The following is a 24,364-nucleotide window of genomic DNA, read 5'->3' on the forward strand; positions in this document are numbered from 1 at the left end:
CCATGAACTAACAATATAAAAAATCCGTGGAGCAAGCAGTTATTTGGCATCCATAACCTTTCTGAAAGCACAGAGGAAATTATCAAAAATATGTTCAAAGTAGACAGTGAACTATCAAAAGCTATATTCATTTTATTATTATATACTGTTTTTGAATTCGTAAGTGTTCATATCACCTTAATATTAAAACCATTTACAAATGTCACTTCATGCTTTTTGTAAACTTCATATGTGACTAATAGCATCTGTCATAAAATTCGAATACCCGCTTCCACTACGTTTATTAAGCCTAACCTTAAAAGCATTTGTGGAGAAGCTCTGACAAATTAATCAGGGGGATTATTCCTCACTTCTACACTTCTGTAACTGAAAAGGCCCCTACAGAGGTATGTAATTGCGCTTTTTAAAATACCCTTCATCTATGCCCTCGAGTGACAATATCACTGATAAATGTGAATTTTAAGTCTTCCACCTATTGAATATTGGAGAAATCAAACGGATATGATCCAGGTCTACAAAATACTAAATAGATCTGATAGGGTTAACATTAATAAATTAAAGGGGACTTAAACAGTTACTGTAGTCTAAGATAGATAGAAAGGCATCGGATCACTTAACAAGAAAACAAAAAGTTTAAAGCTGAAAACATCAATTATATCACGATAATAAATAATTTTTCTTCATAGTTACTAAGATATTGCTACATGAAAGTTACGTTATATGAAAATCTCTTAAAACGACATTTCTTAATTCGAAACAGTCGTATATCACATATATTTCATTTATATTTCAACCTTTGACGATAATGTCTTTATAAAAGGTCGTATATGTGTGATATTGTAGAACCTAGAAACTTGGGGTGTGTAACGAAAAGTGTAATCGATAATTCTGTTTCAACCAAATATGTGTGCAAGAAATATTTTTGATCCTTAGATATTTACCCTGTAAAGCGCTTTTCGTCTCTCCTGAAAACTTAACAAAAAGTTAAGCCGACATTTTAAGTACCTAACATTATCCAAAGGTTGTAATAGATATTTAGATAATAAAAGTGTTGTAGTTTGATGAGAATACATCTATTTAGGGTAGACTCGAACCTACGATATCCTGCTTGCAATTCAGGTTCTCTTCCAAATTATCTAACCACGCTTCTGGTAACCCAGAAGTCTAGAATCACTACACCTCCTTATCTTAATTTTGAAGGCTTAAACCTTATCAAGGAATCATAGAGCAAGGCATCAAATGTTCAGCCTACAACAGAGTATAGCCTCTACAAATAACGCATACTCTATATAACTGACCACCGAAGCCTTTCTTTACAGTGGAATCATAAAGCAAGGCATCAACTTTTCAGTGTAAAACACCTGCTAACCTTATGCTCCACATAAATGGGCCACTGTAGCCCATACTTTTCCAATTTACCTCATCGCCAATGTTGTATTTTTGTGAGAAAATCATCTACCCTGTGTATGTCTCGAACCTACGACCCCCTGCTTGCAAATCAGGTGCTCTACCAACTGACTGACCAGAAGCTTCGAATCACTACAAAACCATTAATATACATATCTTGTTTTAAATATGCATGGGATGAACTGCAGCAGGGGTCGCTGGTTTGTGTTCTACACAGGATCCTCAAAAATACTAACTAGTCTGTTCCACTGATCTGTCTTAGCAATACAGGTGTAGTATAAACGCTTGGAAGAGTCTAAAAATGGACGCATTGGTTGAGAGGGCTAAGACGCTTTCCCACGGAGGTGGAGGCCCCTGGTTCGAATCCTGGCTACTCACATTACGGTGTGTCCTTGGAAAAGGCACTTTAAATATCACAATTGCCTCAGTCGGCCCAGCTGTAAATTGGTACCAGCAAAGTGCTGGGGGTAAGGTATAAATGGTTTTAAATGTTCTTAAAATAAGGTCGCTCAAAAGCTCTACAGAGCTTATGTTAATTGTTTCACAGAGCGACGGTAAATAAAAACAATTACTTTACCTTTATAACATTTTCGTAAAACAACTTAGTTTCGCACTTTAGAAATAGAATCCGTTCCGCTGATTTTACCGTTGGGTTTTAATTAAAAAATTTGGCGCCAAAATGTCAAACGAATGAATTTTGGTTCGTCAGTGAAATTTGTTGGTTTTATCTCTTTTGTACTAAAATAAAGGTATTAAATCGATATAATACTTCAATGAAACTTCAAAGTTTTGTTGTTTGTAGCATCATCTGGCATGTCTGGGGCATGTGCAGTGAGAAATCTTGATTTGATTTCTAAAATGTGATATTTACAGTGCTTTAGGGTATAAATTTTATCTTTAGACTTCACTTATTTTATAAATTTTCATATCATTCTTTTACTGGCATGCAAACAGACATTCTGAAATACATTTTAAATATTTGCTTGTTGTGTTATTTTTCATATGTCACCAAATGTAAAATGTAGCTATCCCCTATAGACTAAATCAGTGTAATATGTAAAAAATGTCTGTGAATGAAAAGTATTTGACAGAAATTTAAAAAGCTGAATGTTTTTGAAAAGAGAATACATTATTATTCTGATTTATAGTAAAGAAATCTTGGAAAGTTTGTTAAGAAGTGGATTTTAAACTAATAATTGAAAAATTGACCAAAGCTATCCTGTACACCCTAAATCAGCGTATATGTAAACAATGACTTGGAGAGAAAAAACATGCGAATTTCTATTAAAAGCTGAATGTTTTAAGAAAAATAGATGTTTTCTGTCTGATATACTGAAAAAAAAATTACTATTTTCATTTTTTTGAATTGGAATGCAGGAAAAATTAGGTAGCTATCCGGTATACCCTAAAGCACTGTATTTCTAAACTAAAGAAGTTAGTCGCTATATGTTCATTGTAAATATACTTCGTTATACCCAAGTGGAAACCGGCAGGTACTCGAAAATGCACCTCTCTGATTGGTCAGTTAGAACCCCTAATGTACTGTGATGTCGTGATAAGGTTATGAATCAGTTATACATGTATGTGACGATTTTATGTGCGGACAGGCCAGATACGAACCTAGGATCTCGGAACTGCTTCTCTTCCAAAGAATTATAGATCTACCGTTGGGACAGATGGTCAATAAACTGATGAGTGTCAAAATGTAAATTTTGGTCAAAATGCCCCCAATTCGAAGTTGAATTAGGTCGAAGTACTGCTGAAAACACCCCTATTTAAAAGTATTTTCATATCATTTTTAATTGTGACATTTATATTTTTAAGGGGAAGCATATAATGGATATAGGCGCCGCTTTTTCCATCCATCTATCTGTCCCGCTTTTTTGCCACGCTCCGGGATATTTCTCGGCAACCAGTGGTTGGAATTTAGCAAACCTTAATAGGAAACTTGAATCACTATCAACAGTCAAGGGTGTAACTATTTCAAGTTATAAATCACAGTTTATAACCCATTTGAGTTATTGCTTATACTTTCATAACTTGTTTCACTTATCGTAAAATATTACAAAGCCCTTCTGTGCCAATTCAGGCCCGTAGCTGCACTGAGGCACAGGGAGGCCGGTGCCTCCCTGTTTTTCTGCCAAAATTATGAGAAAAGAAGGATATATTTTGAAGCACCAATAATTTCTTTTAAAAGCATAACTGAGCTGAGGCACTATTATTTCATTTTATTTTGTTTAAACTATTTACTCCCATTTTAATATCAAAAATAATTATACTATAGCATAGTTTTCGTACAAGTTAAAGTTATGCGCTCATTAGTTTATATTCCATCTTATTCTGTCGCTGCCAGTTGGTTCAAGTTCTTGCGAAAGATTTTTAGCGCACTGCAAAGCCGCCATAATGGCACTGCCCAGAAGTTGCCTGTGTTGTATTTGTATATGTATAAACTTTGTTGCTTCTTTCAAATTTTCGTTTCATGTCAATCGTGCTAAAAAGTTTATAAGTGAACATACATTTACTAAACAGAAGATGTAAGAACCAAGCAAACATGACCACATGCCTTTAAATGAGTATTTTAGGGTGACAATAATCGCAAATACTTTGGCTATTTCAAAATTCTTATTTTCATTCAAAAATGTAGAGCTAGATCTAGCTCTATTCGAATCTTTTAAGTGTCATTTGTTTTTTCCAAAATCAATATCTTAAAAGTAACAAAAACGTGTTTGAAATGCAGGAAAATTCACTAAATTGCACCCTCGAAAAACATTTTCCAGGAGGAGTATGCCCCCGGACCCCCCCCCCCCCTCCCACTCCCCAACACACACACACACACACTAGAAAGTGCCTCCCTATTTTCTTACCTCTGGCTACGGGCCTGCAATTCCTCGTAATTTTGAATGAGACTAATGCAATTATTTCTTGAATCCTTTAACTTTTATCTTTCCAGCTATGCAGTAAAAATTTTTACGTAAGGCTGATAAAGTTTTATGCAAAAGTTTTAAAGCTATAAAACTCTTAACATCCCATTATGCTTATCAGGTCATGATCAGACTAAAAGAGAATTGGATTAACCACAGTTTGCTATTAATTTCACTTTAAAGGTCACTTTGTGAGAACAGCAAAAATACTTTTTTTTAATAACTTAAGTGAGTTAAATATATTTTATAACTAATACAGGTTATAAAATGCTTGAATAATGTTGAAAAAGTAACTGAAATAGGTTACATATCTTAAAACAATTACACCCCTTACTGATCAAGAAGAGATAGTACGTTAAAGAATTTGAAAGAAATATAAGAAAACATCGTCATTTTATCATTGGTCTTCATAATGGGGAGCTTCTTCACACGTGTATTATTTTGAAGTTGTCAATTATAGGTCCATATCTCAAATGTGACAGGTGTGAAAACATATACAATACGTTAACATACATGATAAAAGATGTATATTGTAATAGGTGATAAAAACTGTGTAATATGACATTTCTATTTTATTTCAACTTCATTTTGATTTGAAGCGTCTAACTTATAAATGTTGCATGCAGGACATCTTGCTGTGTTTACAATACCTTTGATATGTTGGCCTTTACATTTCAGGGCTTTTCTCCTTATATAACAGAGGCCGATATTCGGCCACTTCCCAATCCAAAAATATTGCATTTTTTCCCAACTGTGGCAGAGAAACTTCCCAAAAAGCAAGGTAACATTTCCCAAAATCACACCAACAAACGGTTTAATTTTGTTTACATTTTAGTTTTACCTGAGGAAGCGGTTGTCGGGTATTGATTTTTAGCTCGACTATTCATAGAATAGTGAGCTATTGGACTCGCCCATGCGTCGGCGTCCGCGTCCGCGTCCCGATTTGGTTAAGTTTTTGTATGTAAGCTGGTATCTCAGCAACCACTTGTGGGAATGGATTGAAACTTCACACACTTATTCACTGTGATAAACTGACTTACATTGCACAGGTTCCATAACTCTGTTTTGCTTTTTTACAAAATTATGCCCCTTTTTTGACTTAGAAATTTTTGGTTAAGGTTTTGTATGTAAGCTGGTATCTCAGTAACCACTTGTGGGAATGGATTGAAACTTCACACACTTATTTACTGTGATAAACTGACTTACATTGCACAGGTTCCATAACTCTATTTTGCTTTTTTACAAAATTATGCCCCTTTTTCGACTTAGAATTTTTTGGTTAAGGTTTTGTATGTAAGCTGGTATCTCAGTACTCACTAATGGGAATGGATTGAAACTTCACACACTTGTTCACTGTCATGATCTGACATGCCCAAAGCAGGTCCCATAACTTTATTTTGCTTTTTAACAAAATTATGCCCCTTTTTCAACATAGAAATTTTTGGTTAAGTTTTTGTATGTAAGCTGGTATCTCAGTATCCACTAATGGGAAAGGATTGAAACTTCACACACTAGTTCACTGTCATGAGCTGATAAGCACTATGCAGGTTCCATAACCCTATTTTACTTTTTTACTAAATTATGCCCCTTTTTCGACTTTCTTATTCATTCAAGCGACAAGGCTGTTAACCCTTTACCACACAGAACAGAAGCCAAAGTAACCTCTTTTACATAACACTGATAAGTGATAATCAATAATCAATAATCGGTATATGGCTGATAAAGGTGACTGTCTTATCTGAACAGAGGTGTTGGCATTATTTTGTGATTACACACACTTACGTTAAAAATGTCATTATTTTAATATTTTCTGTAAGTTTGACATTATTTTTGTCAATATAAAGTTTGTAGCAATTTAAATTCTCTTTCCGATGATACAAAATTTATTGTAGTTTCTCTTTGAGTTTCGAAGATATAAAGTGTTAAAGTACGGGAATATATATTTTTAGGCATAAAATTCTGTTTTGGATTATTTTCACATTGAAATTCATATACAATTTTATTTTGATGTTTGAAAGTTTGATTTATAGTTAATAGACTTATCTTCCGAATCGGAATCGGTAAGTATTTATATTAAAAAACAACCATCAAACTGAATAACACTACAAAAATAATGGATCATAAAATTTCTGAAAGTGCAAAAAGATTGCTGAGATCGAGACTCGTAAACGACTACAGTATTCTTGTGCTAAAAATTAAAAAATTTAAGATAATATTACGTAATATTTTGATGATCAAACGTCGGTACATCATGGGTGACTTCCACAGCAATTAACTCTTGGGGTGTCATAAAATATTTGAAAGCCGCGGTCCTTCTGTTTTGATTAACACTTCCCGTTATGTAAGGCCATAAATTCCAAGGCATCATATACACAAATTGTTATTTAGGGGAAATCCGCATGTATCACGCGTGACCTTCATGACCTAACACATTTAAAAATACTTTGATGTTAAATGGTTGTTATTTTTAGAACGAGGAAAGCCCGCGAACCGGCCAGTTGCAAGCAGTTTTCTCAGTAATTTTCCATGACGTAGCGTCGTGCACATGTAGGAAAAAACCCCGGTGTCTTTCTTTGCAAAGTACTCGATAAATTTAAATAGCAACCACATGATCTTGTACGTAAATAATGATGACGAAATCCCATATTTTGAGTTAGTAAACATCCGGAATTTGTTTCTTTAGGGAAAGAACGAAAATAAAGCGATTGATTATGAGACACGGGATAAAACGATTCTGTTCAAATGGCCGTTAATCGGTATAATACGTTTCTATCGGGGAACCGATAGACTCGGGTCAATACGTTTCTGTTCGGTAATCGATAGATACGGTGATAAACGTATCCATGTGGGAAAGGGTTAAATAGTCGAGCGTTGCTGTCCTCCGACAGCTCTTGTTTGTCTTACTGTAGCGCACAGTAGGAGTCTAATCTGTTATGTTCCGTGTCCTGGATTTTAGATTTTAGTCTGTGCTTCAGGGGAGATAAATTTAATTCGTCTTTCTCTGTTTACTTCTGGTTGATTATTTTCCCGACAAAATGTCATAAAACAGGAAATATTACCGCAAATCTATCAAGTGCATAGTGGTACCAAAAGAAATCAGAGGTCATGGTTCTACTGTGAGTTAAATAAGCGTAAATTCAAGGGTACCGGTAATAATACCACCAAAGAAATGGCCTATGATTAAATTTGTGAAACGTGAAGTCTGAAAAATAAAGTGCAGTAGTCTTAGTCTATTACAGTTAAAATAAAATTTGAGTTGAAAATATTTATTACTGTTTATATTTATACACTAACACCATCTTTCCATGAATAGCATTTCTTCCCAAACTGGACAGTTATCTCGCATAAATTTCCCAATTTTAAAGGCCTAGGCCGCTTCCCAATTTGCTGGTGAAAAGCCCTGCATTTTATCAGTAGTATTTAGACATGGCATGCAGAGCCATTCAGGAATTTAAGACATAAATTTCAATAAGAATGATGTACAGTATTGATATAATATAACATAATTATAATTGAATAATGACGGATACCGTTGCAGACTATGACGATAACAACCAGGGATTTTCATCTTTATATAACAGAGGCCGATACTCGGCCACTTCCCAACTGAAAATAAGGTCAGTTTTTCCTTACTGTTGCGCAGGAACTTCCCCAAAATGTAAAAAAAAAAAAAAAGAAAAATTTTTTTTTATGGCAACATATCACAAATAGGAAGCAATGAGCTCATTTATGCTTAGGTGTAAAAAAAAATTGTTTGTTTCCGGTATCCCGACCTACCCTAAATTTTTGGCCCCGACCCTAAATGTTTTTATGGCCTTGGAGAATTTTTTTTTCGACTTTTTAACAAAAAGATGCAAAACTGCCCTTTTTATGCTTTAAACATGGCCAGTGATGTTAGAAATCAACTTACTGATGCCCTAATGGCATAACCCCCTTATTTGTAATCACTTTTTGACATAAAAATAATTTCCGAAAAGTCTCCCTTAATAAAAAAATTTCCAAAAAGAAAAAAAATTTCCGACCTACCTACCCTAATTTTTTTTATGCCCCCAAAGGGAGGCATATAGTTTTTGAACCGTCTGGCCGTCTGTCAGTCTGTCGGTCTGTCAGTCTGTCCGCAATTTTCGTGTCCGGTCCATATCTTTGTCATCGATGGATGGATTTTCAAATAACTTGGCATGAATGTGTACCACAGTAAGACGACGTGTCGCGCGCAAGACCCAGGTCCGTAGCTCAAAGGTCACGGTCACACTTAGACATTAAAGGATAGTGCATTGATGGGTGTGTCCGGTCCATATCTTTGTCATCGATGGATGGATTTTCAAATAACTTGGCATGAATGTGTACCACAATAAGACGACGTGTCGCGCGCAAGACCCAGGTCCGTAGCTCAAAGGTCAAGGTCACACTTAAACATTAATGGATAGTGCATTAATGGGCGTGTCTGGTCCATATCTTTGTCATCGATGGATGGATTTTCAAATAACTTGGCATGAATGTGTACCACAGTAAGACGACGTGTCGCGCGCAAGACCCAGGTCTGTAGCTCAAAGGTCAAGGTCACACTTATACATTAAAGGATAGTGCATTGATGGGCGTGTCCGGTCCATATCTTTGTCAACCATGGATGGATTTTCAAATAACTTGGCATGAATGTGTACCACAGTAAGACGACGTGTCGCGCGCAAGACCCTGGTCTGTAGCTCAAAGGTCAAGGTCACACTTAGACGTTAAAGGTCATTTTTCATGATAGTGCATTGATGGGCATGTCCGGTCCATATCTTTGTCATTCATGCATGGATTTTAAAATAACTACGCATGAATGTGTGGCACAGTAAGACGTGTCGCGCGCAAGACCCAGCTTCGTAGGTCAAAGGTCCTAAACTCTAACATCGGCCATAACTACTCATTCAAAGTGCCATAGGGGGCATATGTCATCCTATGGAGACAGCTCTTGTTGAGCATGTTACCGGAAACAAAGAATTTTTTTTTTTAGGCCTTAGGAAACCACCAAATTGTGTCCTCTGTTACATAACTCTTTAACAGAAGGAATAAAGGCCCAGCTGTTTCAATAAAATGCTGTTTTCCCAAAATGAGCAATTACCGCATATGAATTTCCCAATTTGAAAGGCCAGGGCCTCTTCCCAATTTCCTGGTGAAAAGCCCTGATGACAATACCATTCATGAATGTTTAATCGAATTACATATATAAATATACTACAATGCTCCGAGGGATTTAACAGATTTAGATCTCAATCACTTGTAACTTGCCTTTCAGGAGATTATCATTGATTCATTTTTGACAGGTCAAACCTACAATTGGTCATTATTACGGGGGGAAAACAGAAGGTGGTTTAATTTGGCGATTTTTTGACTTGTAACAGGTTTTATTTTGGAAATTGAGAGCTATAGTGCCAAATCTTAACACCGCCGAATCAAAGCCGTCAAAAAAACGCCAACATTTGGCCACGCAGATATATTGAGGACGACAGCGCCAACAATTTGGAATAACTCAAAAAACATTACACGTATTTCTTTAAAACGGTGTGGGATGATTTAGAAACTAATTTTACAACCCCATAGTGAGTCCTGGCACCTGAGTGACCTTGAAGAAATAAGTGTTTTTAATTCCCCGCCACAAGTGGTGGGGGATGATAGGAATGGTCTCTGCCCGTCTGTCCATACATAAAAATTGTGTCCGCTCTGTAGCTCCTAAACCCCTTGAAGGATTTTCATGAAACTTTGGTCAGATGATCAAGACAATGTGCAGATAAGAGCGTTGGTCTACGGATCGCGGGGTCACGAGTTCGATCCTCGGGCGGGGCGTATGTTCTCCGTGACTATTTGATAAACAACATTGTGTCTGAAATCATTAGTCCTCCACCTCTGATTCATGTGGGGAAGTTGGCAGTTACTTGGGAAGAACAGGTTTGTACTTGTACAGAATCCAGGAACACTGGTTAGGTTAACTGCCCGCCGTTATATAACTGAAATACTGTTGAAAAACGGCGTTAAACCCAAAACAAACAAACAAACAATGTGCAGAACTTACGAGTCAGCCATGTTGGCTCAAGGTCAAGGTCACAAGTCAAGGTCAAAGGTTCAAGCCTTACATTTTGTGTCTGCTCTATATCTTCTAAACCCCTTGAAGGATTTTAATATGACTTGGCTGTAATATCCCCCTTATCAAGACGATGAACAGAACTCGAAATTCACCCATGCCAGCTCGAGGTAAAGGTCACAACTCAAATGTTTGAGACTTCAATTTCCTGTCCTAAGCGGTTTCTGCTAAACCGCTTGAAGGATTTTCTTGAAACTTTGGTCAAGTGTTCACCTTATTGAGATGGTTTACAAAACCTATGAGTCAGCCATGCAGGCTCAAGGTCAAGGTCACAACTTGAGGTGAAAGATCTGAGCCTTTGCTTTCTTAATATCCCATAAATCTTTTAACGGATTTTTGTGATACTTGTGCCAAACGTTTAATGCACTGACACTAACAATTAAGTGAGACATTGTGCAAAACACAAGTTGCAACAGCACCAGCTTCCACCCAATACCATCAACCCTTTCACTGTCCATAACAGTAGCAGGGAATATAGCTATCTCTCAGACTGCCTTGTTTAGATTTTTTTGACCTCTGAAAATTCACAAAAATTTCTTAAAAAACTTTGTAGGATGGTTCAAAAACTCATTTTACATCCTTATTGTGAGTCCTGGCCCCCTAGTGACCTTGACTTTGATTTCATTTATGAGTAGGTAAACTGAAACTAGCAAACAGGGTAAAACCTGTCACTGGGAAAAACCCAGGATATAGAATTGCAATGATTGGATCATTTTTAGCTCATCTGTCATGTAGTGACAGGGTGAGCTTTTGTGATCACCCGTTGTCCGTCCGTCCGTCATCCGTCTGCAGTTTCCTTGTGAACACAATAGAGACCACATTTTGTATTTGATTTTAATCAAACTTGCACTCAACTTGTATGGGCATAATCTCTTTGTTCCTTTCGAAAACTTAAAGGGCCAAAATTTGCTATTTTTGGCTTGGGAACATGATAGAGACAACATTTTGCAATCAACTTTAATAAAACTTGCACACAAATTGTATTGGCATAATGTTTCAGTTCCTTTCGAAAACTGGCCAAATCCCATCATGGGTTCCAAAGTTATGGCCCCTTGAAGGGCCAAAATTTGCCATTTTTGGCTTGTGAACATGGTAGAGACCAAATTTTGCAATCAACTTTAATAAAACTTGCACACAACTTGTATTGGCATAATATCTCGGTTCCTTTTGAAAACTGGCCAGATTCCATCATGGGTTTCAGAATTATGGCCCCTTAAAGGGCCAAAATTTGCTATTTTTTGCTTGTGAACTCAATAGAGGCAACATTTCGCAATCAACTTTAATCAAACTTGCACACAACTTATACTAGCATAATATCTCGGTTCCTTTCGAAAACTGGCCTGATCCCATCATGGGTTCCAGAGTTATGGCCCCTTAAAGGTCCAAAATTTGCTATTTTGGCTTTTGCAGCTATATAAAGACTTCATTTATGGTTTGATTTGATACAAACTTGCAAAATATCTTCAACAACAATAACTCTTGGACTCTATGATGAATCTGTCAGACCCAGTCATAAGTTCTCGAGTTATTTTATATATGATTATCTCCCCTGATTTTAAACAAAATGGATTTATATCAATAAGTACTTATAGGACTCCTTTGAAATAAATTCATTATTGTCATTAGTTGAACTCAGATAATCAGGGTAGATAACTATGGACTGATTTTATGTCAAATTAACTCCCTTTGTTTCAAATTAAATATGTATCTTGGTAACCAATGAAGATACTGATTTGAAATGTCATTTATGCCATCAGATGGACTCGGACAATCTGGGTAGATAACTTTTGACTGAATTTATATACCTCCCTTTATTTTATGTAAATGAATATACCTCAGCAGCATCTAATGAGATTAGTTTTAAATGTTATTTAAGTCTTCCAGGGTAAGGAATAGTCATGCTAGTACAAAAATGCAGCATTTGAGCCTAGGACCATCAAACTTTGTATGGAGACTGGCCCTGACTAGTATGTGACCCATAGGTCAAAAGAGACTGTTACAAGAAAAATATTTATCCTGATGATATTTAAAGTGTATGCCTATGTGATCTATCTCAAAACTTGATCTTATCATTAAGAGCAATGGTACTCAGGTGAGCGATATAGGGCCATCATGGCCCTCTTGTTGTAATACCAGTTGGACATTCTTTCAACTTCAAGACATTTGAATCTAATTTTTAGCATTATATATAGCTTTTATACTGAATTAAGGTCATGGTAATACTCATAATACATGATTTTTTGTGAAAAACAATCTTCTTAACTGTGATAATTGCTAGAAATGTCTGGGGTGGTACTTCATTTCAGTATATGTAACTAAGCAGTTGTATACTCCATAGCTAAGTGGCCATTTTGTGACATTATGCTGAATCTGGGAATTCCAATATTCAAACAAATGATTCATGAGCAAATAAACATAAGTCCATGACTAGACATTAAGGACTGCCCAATTTGCCTACAACAGGCAAGTTGCTTCCAGACAGGCAAAAAATTAAAGTGAAAATGTATGTTGGGTCCTTGCAAATGATTTAATAGTGAGCCCTTTAATGGATGCTAGTCTCTGAAAATATAAAAAAATGACTGTTATTCAAGCCTGTGAATTTTCATCCTTGGTTCTGATTTCAGGCTTTTGAGTGCCAGAATTTCACTACCGTATATTCGCGGCCATAAGTCGAGTTTTCAAGGATCAAATATACAGTTTACATTCTTGGGTCGACTTATGGCTGCAATATCAAATGAAAATAATGTTTTTGTCATTTCCCAACCGAGCGCCATGTTTGTCTTGTATAAATATCGGACGCCGTATCCACCCGTTACCGGTATCGGCAAGACGGTTCGTAAAATAGTGACAATGTTTTCTTATGCAAGTTATATAAAGTATAGTGAAAAAGTTGCAATGACACTCGTTTGTAAAACAATAAATTAAATCTTTTTAATTATTTTCAAATACAGTATCGAAAAGCTTTTACCAGGCATTTGTAGAATTTTTTTTTTGCAAGTTTCGCCAAACGTAATTAAAAAGGAAGTAGGAATGACACTCATTTGTAAAACAATAAAGTCAATCTTTCGTAAAGCTTTTACCGGATATTGTTATTTTAATCCGCGTTCGGCAAAAAGAAATTTTTTGCAAGTATCGGCAAACATTATAATTAAAAATAAAGTAGGAATGGCAATCATTTGTAAAACAATAAAGTCAATCTTTTTAATTATTAAATACAATATCCTTTTTTATCCGCGTTCGGCAAAAAAAATTTTTTAGCAAGTATCGGCAAACATAATTAAAAATACTTTGAACAGTAGAACAAAAACGAACCGAGTCACTAAATAGGTACTGTCCTCTCAAGTTAATCCGTGTGAATAACATGACAACTAGCAGGTGCCGAATCACCTCGATATCAAAAGAATTGGCGGCTCTTTTATCTTTTGTCAAAGCGACGTTCACACCGACAAAGCCTGCGATTAATGATATGCACAAAAACACTGCACCCCGTGAACCACCACCAATCAGAAATATTTACTCAGTCGTTTGGCACTCCCATAACCAATCAAAATTTATTACTCAATGTCAAGCATTTTTTTCATAGGTCGAAGGCGTGTCTTCAGTAATTATGCACATCAATTGTTGTTACAGTTTCGTAAATATGTTAGATACCTTTATGATGAATTCATTCTTGTATTGATTTCTGTTTGAGATATAAACTGTCATTAAACTGTTAAATTTCACGCACGCATCGGATTATCCGTTATTATTTTGATAGAACTGTGACAAAATGCCTAAACGGAAGCGTGTTGCATATGATAATGCATTCAAAATTCGTGTAATAGAATTCGCAGAATCTTCTAACAATTGTGCCGCTGAACGCGAGTTTGGGGTCAGCGAAAAACTTGCGTAAATCCAAGGACAGAATTATCGAAGGTCCTAAAGGACAGAAACGTCGTGTTGTGCGTTTGAGCCCATACGAGAGGCTAGAGACAGACTTGTTAAATTGGATTTTAGAATTACGGGAAAGTGCTTTTGTTGTGACGAGAAATGTGATTAGAATTAAGGCTTTGCACTTGGCAAAGGACTCGAAGTATTCCATAGACAAAGGTGTATTTAAGGCATCGGCAGGCTGGTGTTCACGATTCATGAACAGACATGGACTAACTCTGCGCCAGAGGACGCACATCGCACAGAAATTACCCAGCGATGTTGAGAATCACGTAACATCATTTCACCAGTTTGTTATCCGTGAACGGAAAGAATTTGACTTTGAACTTTCACAGATTGGAAACATGGACGAAACACCCATGTTTTTTGATCTCCCGGGGAACACAACCGTGCATCCGATAGGTGTAAAGACAGTGTCAGTGAAAACTACAGGTCATGAAAAATCACATTTCACAGTAATTTTGTCCTGCATGGCAGATGGTACTAAATTAAAGCCAGCTGTAGTGTTCAAACGGAAAACTATGCCTAAGGAGAAATTTCCTGCCGGAATATGTGTTTATGTGCAGCCCAAGGGCTGGGTTGATGAAAGTGTTTCAGGTCAGTGGTTGAATGATGTATGGTTCACTCGGCCAGGAGGCTTAATAAATAGGAGATCGTTACTAGTATGGGACATGTTTCGTGCTCATTTAACAGACAAAGTGAAGGACAGACTTAAAGAAAAGGGCACGAGACAGGCAGTAATTCCAGGAGGCTGCACCTCTGTCTTGCAACCTTTGGATGTGTCACTGAATGAACCGTTCAAGTCTCATGTTCGTCACAGTTGGAATGAGTGGATGGTAAACGGTCCCCGTGAGACAACTAAGGCTGGCAACCTTAAACGGACAAGTCTTAGCACAGTGTGTGAATGGATTGTTAATGCTTGGAATCAGATACCATCAGAAATGGTTATGAAATCATTTCTGAAGTGTGGAATTTCTAACTCGATTGATGGAACACAGGACGATGCATTGTTCGAGGAATTCACCTCCTCGTGCAGTGTTACTGACAGTGTTGTTGATGATGATGATGTTGAGTGTGATGACTATGTGTATGACCCTGCTGTAACTGAGGAGTTAGCCAACGAACTGTTTAACAGTGATGACGAGAGTGACTTTGAGGGATTTTAAATTGACACTTTGTGTTTGAACATACAGTGAAATATCAGTTACAGATACTTATGTTTATTGTAGCTTTGATACATGTAACATGTTTTAAATGTTATGAATGAAATATCTTATTATGTCTCCCCCAGGAGACATATTGTTTTTGCCCTGTCCGTCCGTCCGTCCTTCCGTCCGTCCGTACGTCACACTTCATTTCCGAGCAATAACTGGAGAACCATTTGACCTAGAATGTTGAAACTTCATGGGATGATTGGTCATGAAGAGTAGATGACCCCTATTGATTTTGAGGTCACTCCGTCAAAGGTCAAGGTCACAGGGGCCTGAACATTGAAAACCATTTCCGATCAATAACTAGAGAACCACTTGACCCAGAATGTTGAAACTTCATAGGATGATTGTACATGCAAAGTAGATGACCCCTATTGATTTTGAGGTCACTCCATTAAAGGTCAAGGTCACAGGGGCCTGAACATTGAAAACCATTTCCGGTCAGTAACTTGAGAACCACTTGACCCAGAATGTTGAAACTTAATAGGATGATCGCTCATGCAGAGTAGATGACCCATAACAATTTTGGGGTCACTCTGTGAAAGGTCAAGGTCATAGGGGCCTGAACATTGAAACCCATTTCCGGTCAGTAACTTGAGAACCACTTGACCCAGAATGATGAAACTTCATAGGATGATTGGTCATGCAGAGTAGATGACCCGTAACGATTTTAGGGTGACTCTGTTAAAGGTCAAGGCCACAGGGGCCTGAACATGGAAAACCATTTCCAATCAATAACTTGAGAACTTCTCGACCCAGAATGTTGAAACTTCATAGGATGATTGTTCATGCAGAGTAAATGACCCCTGTTGTTTTTGGGGTCACTCCGTTAAAGGTCAAGATTACAGAGGCCTGAACATTGATAACCAGTTCCGATCAATAACTTGAGAACCACTTGACCCAGAATGTTGAAACTTCATAGGATGATTGAACATGCAGAGTAGATGACCCCTATTGATTTTGGGGTCAGTCTATTAAAGGTCAAGGTCACAGTGGCCTGTTCATATAAAATCATTTTTTGGAAATAACTTGAGAACCACTTGACCTACAATGTTGAAACTTAATAGGATTATTGGACATGCAGAGTAGATGACCCCTACTTATTTTGAGGTCACTTGATTGAAGGTCAAGGTCACAGGAGCCTGAACAGTGACTTGAGAACCACTAGGCCAAGAGTGTTGAAATTTAGGGGGATGACTGGACATGCCAAGTAGATGATCCCTATTGCAGCCAACCATCAGTGTCTCTTTGACTTTCACTCCTGACCCCTATTAACTTCTTGCCTATAGGACTTTGCATTTGGGGAGACATGCGCTTTTTTACAAAAGCATTTTCTAGTTAATAAATTAAAGATATATGCTTTTCATACAATAAAGGATAATATTTTTAATATAAAAATAAAATTAATAATTTGAATACTTTGTTATATGTTGTTTATATAATTATGAAGATTTTTTTATCCCTCTACATGAGCATTGAACATACTTATACACCTACGAAATATCTTAAAAAATTGCCCTCGACTTATGGCCGAGTTCAGGTAAAATACCAGCTTTCTCCCACCATAATATACCCCTTGACTTATGGCCGAGGTCGACTTATGGCCGCGAATATACAGTATATAACTCTACTGAAAAGGATATTTCGGGCTTTAGAATGTAGAGTTTCAGGCATTTGAATTTTTACTGAATCATGGGCTTGAACTGTTGTATCCAAAATTAAAATTGGCATTCTTGTTTAGGAAATGATTATACAACAAGCACAGAGATGAGTCAGTCTAGTAACTCCAGCTGGCAAGGCAGCAGGGGAAAAGGTCAGAGGGGTCAAGGATGGCATGGTGGTCGTGGAAACTGGCGAGGGAGATGGCGCGGTCGAGGACAGTACTTCAATAATTATGGAAATAGAGGTAATCCCGAGTTCCATATATTAGCTCGACTTTTCAAAGAAAAAGTAGAGCTATTGCACTTGCCCCGGTGTCGGCTTCGCTGTTGGTTAAAGTTTTTGATAAAGTCGATATCTCTGTTACTATCAAAGCTATTTACTTGAAACTTAAAATAGTTACTTACTATCAAAGTCTACACCAGGAGAAACAATCTCCATAACTCTGATTTGAATTTTGACAGAATTATGCCCCTTTTTAGCTCACCTGAGCACAAAGTGCTCAGGGTGAGGTATTGTGGTCGCTCACCGTCCGGCCGCCAGGCCGTTGTAGTTCGGTCGTCCGTCCGTTGTACGTCCGTCTGTCCGTCCACGCTTTCCTTTAAACAACATCTCCTCCTAAACCAACTGGCCAATTGTGATGAAACTTCACAGGGATGTTCCTTGGATGGTCTTCTTTAAAAATTATTCAAAGAATTGAATTCCATACAGAATTCTGGTTGCCATGGCAACAGAAAGGAAAAACTTTGAAAATTTTCTTCTCAAAAACAAGAAGCCCTAGAGCTTAGATATTTGGTTTGAAGCATTGACTAGTGGACCTCTACCAAATTTGTTCAAATCATGACCCCGTGATCAAAATTGACCCCGCCCGAGGGGTCACTTGATTTTACATAGGAAAATCTTAAAAAATCTTCTCAAAAACCAGAAGCCCTAGAGCTTAGATATTTGACATGTAGCATTGCCTAGAGGACCTCTACTAAAGTTGTTCATATCATGACCCCGGGTTCAGAATTGACCCCGCCCCAGGGGTCATTTGATTTTACATAGGAAAATCTTCAAAATTTTTCTAAAAATAAATCAGAAGGCATAGAGCTTAGATATTTGACATGTAGCATTGCCTAGTGGACCTCTACAAAATTTATTCAAATCATGACCCCCGGGGTCAAAATTGACCCTGCCCCAGGGGTCACTTGATTTTACATAGGAAAATCTTCAAAAATTTTCTAAAAATAAACCAGAAGGCCAAGAGCTTAGATATTTCATGTGTAGCATTGTCTAGTGGACCTCTACAAAATTTATTCAAGTCATGACCCCTGGGGTCAAAATTGGCCCCGCCCCAGAGGTCACTTGATTTTACATAGGAAAATCTTCAAAAAATTTCTAAATATAAACCAGAAGGCCTAGATCTTAGATATTTGAAGTGTAGCATTGCCTAGTAGACTTCTGCCAAATTTGTTCAAATCATGACCTCCGGGGTCAAATTGACCCCGCCCCATGGGGTTACTTGATTGTACATAGAAAAATCTTCAAAATTTTCTAAAAATAAACCAGAAGGCCTAGAGCTTAGACATTTGACCTGTAGCATTGCCTAGTGGACCTCTACAAAATTTGTTCAAATCATGACCCGCGGGGTCCAGGGGTCACTTGATTTTACATAGGAAAGTCTTCAAAAAAAATCTAAACATAAACCAGAAGGCCTAGAGCTTAGATATTTCACGTGTAGCATTGTCTAGTGGACCTCTACAAAATTTGTTCAAATCATGACCCCCATGGTCAAAATTGACCCCGCCCAAGGGGTCACTTGATTTTACATAGGAAAATCTTCAAAAAATTTCTTAAAAAGCCCCAGAAGGCCTAGATCTTAGATATTTGACTTGTAGCATTGCCTAGTAGACTTCTACAAAATTTGTTTAAATCATGACCCCCGGGGTCAAATTGATCCTGCCCCATGGGGTTACTTGATTGTACATAGAAAAATCTTCAAAATTTTCTAAAAATAAACAAGAAGGCCTAGAGCTTAGATATTTGACATGTAGCATTGCCTAGGGGACCTCTACAAAAGTTGTTCAAATCTTGACCCCCCACAGGGTCAAATTGACCCAGCCCCAGGGGTTACTTGATTGTATATAGGGAAATTTCATAAATTTGCTAAAAATAAACCAGAAGGCCTAGATCTTAGATATTTGATATGTTACATTGCCAAGTAGACTTCTTCAAACTCTGTTCCATTCATAACCCCCGGGGTAAACTTGGCCCCGCCCCAGGGGTTACTTGATTGTACATCAGAAAATCTTCCAAAAAATTTCTAAAAATCATCAGTTTGACATTTGAAACATGTAGCTCATATTACTCTGGTGAGCGATCCAGGGTCATCATGACCCTCTTGTTAACTTAGAAGTTTTGGTTAAAGTTTTTGATAAAGTCAAATATCTCTGTTACTATCAAAGCTTTTGACTTGAAACTTAAAATACTTATTTACCATCAAAGTCTACACCAGTACACCAGGAGAAACAATCTCCATAACTCTGATTTGAATTTTTACAGAATTATGTCCCTTTTTAACTTAGATTTGTTTTGTTAAAATTTTTGATAAAGTCAGATATCTCTGTTACTGTTAAAGCTTTTGACTTGACTCTCAAAATAGTTTACTATCAAAGTCTACACCAGGAGACACAATTCTCATAACTCTGATTTGAATTTTGACAAGAGTTATGTCCCTTTTTAACTTGGATTTTTTATTTACTGGCAAAGCTCTTATTCAGAGTCAAGCACTGAGAAAAGTCAAGTGTGCTGTCTTACTGACAGCTCTTGTTATTCTTCTTATAACCTAAAACAGGAAATTTAGCTTGTTTGTTTCTTTATATATATGTACAGATGAATTAGCAAGTGAAAGGAGAATATCTCTTTTCTCTAGTAGCATTTAAAGAGCTGACAAGTAATGATATATTAAATTTGAAAAGTCATTCCTAGATATTGAAAGTTTTGTGTGTAGATAGTTGACAAATATATTGCAAGATGATTTTAAAAAAGAAATTTAGGTCAACTTCTATCAGTTTTTGTTGAGCCCTCTTGTGGAAGCGAAGACATAGTCCTCCAAATGGCTGTTTGGTGTATGTGTGCTTGTCTGTCCTGATTTGTTTGTCTGGACCATAACTTTGACATGCATGGAGCAGTCTTGTTTATATTTGTCATGAATGTTAACCTCATTGAGACAGAGTGTCATGCTCAAACCACAGGTTCCTATCTCAAAGGTCAAAGTCACATTTGGAGGTCAAAGGTCATGTCTGTTCTTGTCTGGGCCAAAACTTTGACAGGCATTTAGGAATCTTGTTTATATTTGGCATGAATGTTTCACTCGATGAGTCTGAGTGTCATGTGCAAGCCCAAGGTTCCTATCTCAAAGGTCAAGATCACAGTTAGGGGTCAAAGGTCATTTACTAATAGTCCTTTTGACAGATGGTGGGCTTAACATGTTGCCAGTGTGCATCTAGTTAAGAGAAAACTGATTATTGTGGTTTGTTGTTCTTACATGGTGGATTTAAGTAGACTTCTGAAAAACTAAACTAATATACATGTATTTGTTAGCAACACGTAATCGAAATAGTTACCCGGAGCTCAGAAAACAAATGAGGGCAAAGTTTGATCACTATTGAAACAACACTTGTAGAATCTCCATTCTGTAAAATAAGAAATGCACCATACATTTTTCAAGGTTCGAGGTTTTCAATATTGTAGGAGGTAATAGAGGGAACAGAGGTGGAGGGATGATGCCTGATCGCAAGTCTAGCCAGTCTAGAAGACCGACCATGGTTCAAACTAAAATTGATGTAGCTTCCCCGTATCATGGCTGGAAGCTGTATTTTCCTGATGAAGGTAATAGCCTGTATTTTGCCATAGCTTTTGTAACTTTTAGTCAATGAAATTTACAATAACAGACAGCTGTTAATGTCGTGTCAAAAGCTTTCCGCATTAACTAGTGACTTCTCTTGTTTTATTCTTTATTAGTACTGTTTACCACTAGAAATAACTGATGAATTGGAAGTGGAATATGAATTACCTCTGTCAATTCATTCTTAAGAGCACCTGTCTCGCACAATTTTTAAGAGGTTTTCAGTGCTGTATTAAAGTAGTTCTGCACATTTGATTGACTGGAAGTGATGGCACCATGTCATTTATCCATGAAACCTGGTATAATGCCTGGTAGAATTTTTTAGTCCTCTACTGGTTGAAAACCAGTTTCTGGGACTATAGGAATGCGCTTTTCCGCCATTCCGTCCGTCTGTCCATCCGTCCGTCCACAATTTCGTGTCCGGTCCATAACTCTGTCATCCATGAAGGGATTTTAATATTACTTGGCACAAATGTTCCCCATGATGAGACGACGTGTCATGGGCAAAACCCAGACCCCTAGCTCAAAGATCAAGGTCTTAATTGGAGGTCAACAGGGCTTTTTTCCTGTCGGGTCCATAACTCTCTCATCCATGAAGGGATTTTAATATTACTTGGTACAAGTGTTCCCCATGATGAGACGACGTGTCGTGCGCAAAACCTAGACCCCTAGCTCAAAGGTCAAGGTCACAATTGGAGGTCAAAGGTCAACAGGGCTTTTTTCTTGTCCGGTCCATAACTCTCCCATCCATGAAGGGATTTTAATATTACTTGGCACAAGTGTTCCCCATGATGAGACGACGTGTCGTGCGCAAAACTCGGACCCCTAGCTAAAAGGTCAAGGTCACAATTGGAGGTCAAAGGTCAATGGGGCTTTTTTCTTGTCCGGTCCATAACTCTCCCATCCATGAAGGGATTTTAATATAACTTGGCACAAATGTTCCCCATGAGGAGACGACGTGTCATGCGCAAAACCTAGACCCCTAGCTTAAAGGTCAAGGTCACAATTGGAGGTCAAAGGTCAACAGGGCTTTTTTCCTGTCCGGTCCACAACTCTGCCGTCCATGAAGGGATTTTAATATTACTTGGCACAAATGTACCTCATAATAAGTCAATGTGTCATGCACAACTTTCAGACCCCTAGCTCAAAGGTCAAGGTCACACATAGCAGTCAAATGTTAACATAGCATGAACAGGGTCTGTTTCGTGTCCGGTCCATAACTCTGACATTCATTAAGGGATTTTAATATTACTTGGCACAAATGTTCCCCATGATGAGATGACGTGTCATGCGCAAATCCCAGACCCTTAGCTCAAAGGTCAAGGTCACAATTGGAGGTCAAAGGTCAATAAGGTTTTTTTCCTGTCCGATCCAGAACTCTGTCATCCATCAAGGGATTACATTATTGCTTGGCATAAATGTTCCCCATGATCAGATGATGTGTCATGCGCAACACCCAGTACCCTAGCTTAAAGGTCAAGGTCACACTTTGAGATCAAAGGTCAGTAGGATGTTTTTCCTGTCCAGTCTCTAACTTTGTCATGCAAAACAGGATTTAAGTATCAGTTGGCACAAATATTTTCCTGGATGAGACAACATGTCATGCGCAAAACCCAAGCCCAGGGTCTAATGTCAAGGTCACACTTGAGACCAAAGGTGAGACACAAGAATGACTTTGTCTGGAGCATTTCTTCTTCATGCATGGAGGGATTTTGATGTAACTTGGCACAAATGTTCACCAACATAAGACGGATTGTCATGCGCAAGAACCAGGTCCCTAGGTCTAAGGTCAAGGTCATATTTACAGGTCAAACGTCAAATTCAAGAATGACTTTGTCTGGAGCATTTCTTCTTCATGCATTGGGGGATTTTGATGTAACTTGGACCAAATGTTCACCACCATGAGGCACCCTTGTTTTTAGAATTACGTCCCTTTGTTTTTACTATAAATAGATTTTATTGTAACTTTTTTATTATTGGCCGTAGAGAAAAATCGAGACCACTTTTCTGTGGTACAGAATGCATGTTACATCCAATTTTTAGGTGTATTTTGACCTATCTCTACCTGGTAAAGAGTTTCTTGTGGTCTTATATTATATAGTTTTTTTTTTTTTTTTTTTTTTTTTTTTTTTTTAAGATTAATTTTCTTTTGTTGGTACTATAAATAACTTATATGATAACTTTTTTATAATCGGCAAAAACATTTCAATATGAAAACAACTGTGGGTTTTTATATATGCACATTTTTATGTCCCCCTTTGAAAAAGGAGGGGTATATTGTTTTGCAGATGTCGGTCGGTCGGTCGGTCGGTCGGAATGTAGACCAATCCGTTTCCGGATGATAACTCAAGAACGCTTAGGCCTAGGATCATGAAAGTTGATAGGGAGGTTGGTCATCACCAGCAGATGACCCCTTTTGATTTTGGTCTGTATGTCAAAGGTCATGGTCACAGTGACCCTGAATAGTAAAACGGTTTCCGGATGATAACTCAAGAACACTTGGGCCTAGAATCATGAAAGTTGATAGGGAGGTTGGTAATGACCAGCAGATGACCCCTATTGATTTTGAGGTCAGTATGTTAAAGGTCAAGGTCACAGTGACCCTGAACAGTAAAACGGTTTCCGGATGGTAACTCAAGAACACTTGGGCCTAGGATCATGAAAGTTGATAAGGAGGTTGGTAATGACCAGCAGATGACCCCTATTGATTTTGAGGTCAGTATGTTAAAGGTCAAGGTCACAGTGACCCTGAACAGTTAAACGGTTTCCGGATGATAACTCAAGAACGCTTAGGCCTAGGGTCACGAAAGTTGATAGGGAGGTTGGTAATGACCAGCAGATGACCCCTATTGATTTTGAGGTCAGTATGTCAAAGGTCAAGGTCACAGTGACCAGGAACAGTAAAATGGTTTCCAGGCAATAACTCAAGAACGCTTGGGCCTAGTGTCAGGAAAATTGATAGTTAGGTTGGCCATGACCAGCAGATGACCCCTATTGATTTTGAGGTCATTAGGTCATAGGTCAAGGTTACATTGGCCAGGAACAGTTAAATGGTTTCTGATCTTGTCCAAAACCATAGGGCCTAGGGCTTTGATATTTGGTATGTAGCAAAATCTAGTGGTTCTCTACCAAGATTGTTCAGATTATTTCCCTGGGGTCAAATATGGCCCCACCCCTAGGGTCACATGGTTTTTATAGACTTATATAGGAAAAAACTTTGAAAAAC

At 37.6% G+C, this 24,364-nt stretch overlaps 1 protein-coding gene across 2 annotated transcripts in view; it reads left to right on the plus strand.

Annotated features, from left to right (window-relative positions):
• Window positions 1-1,729: 1,729 nt before the first annotated feature.
• The window catches only part of LOC128550074 (DNA helicase MCM8-like), a 50,257-nt gene continuing 27,622 nt past the window's right edge, over window positions 1,730-24,364 (plus strand). Inside the window, exons 1-3 of one of the 2 annotated variants that reach the window (XM_053528140.1) lie at window positions 1,730-1,879; window positions 17,332-17,496; window positions 20,985-21,122. In XM_053528140.1, the coding sequence (XP_053384115.1) occupies window positions 17,358-17,496; window positions 20,985-21,122 (277 nt within the window). In that variant the 5' untranslated portion in view covers window positions 1,730-1,879; window positions 17,332-17,357. Of the gene's footprint in view, window positions 1,880-2,060; window positions 2,157-17,331; window positions 17,497-20,984; window positions 21,123-24,364 lie in introns of those variants that run through there. The other variant, XM_053528141.1, reaches the window with a different exon arrangement.

Source organism: Mercenaria mercenaria, chromosome 17, assembly GCF_021730395.1.
Source record: "Mercenaria mercenaria strain notata chromosome 17, MADL_Memer_1, whole genome shotgun sequence".
NCBI classification, from domain to species: Eukaryota; Metazoa; Mollusca; class Bivalvia; order Venerida; family Veneridae; genus Mercenaria; species Mercenaria mercenaria.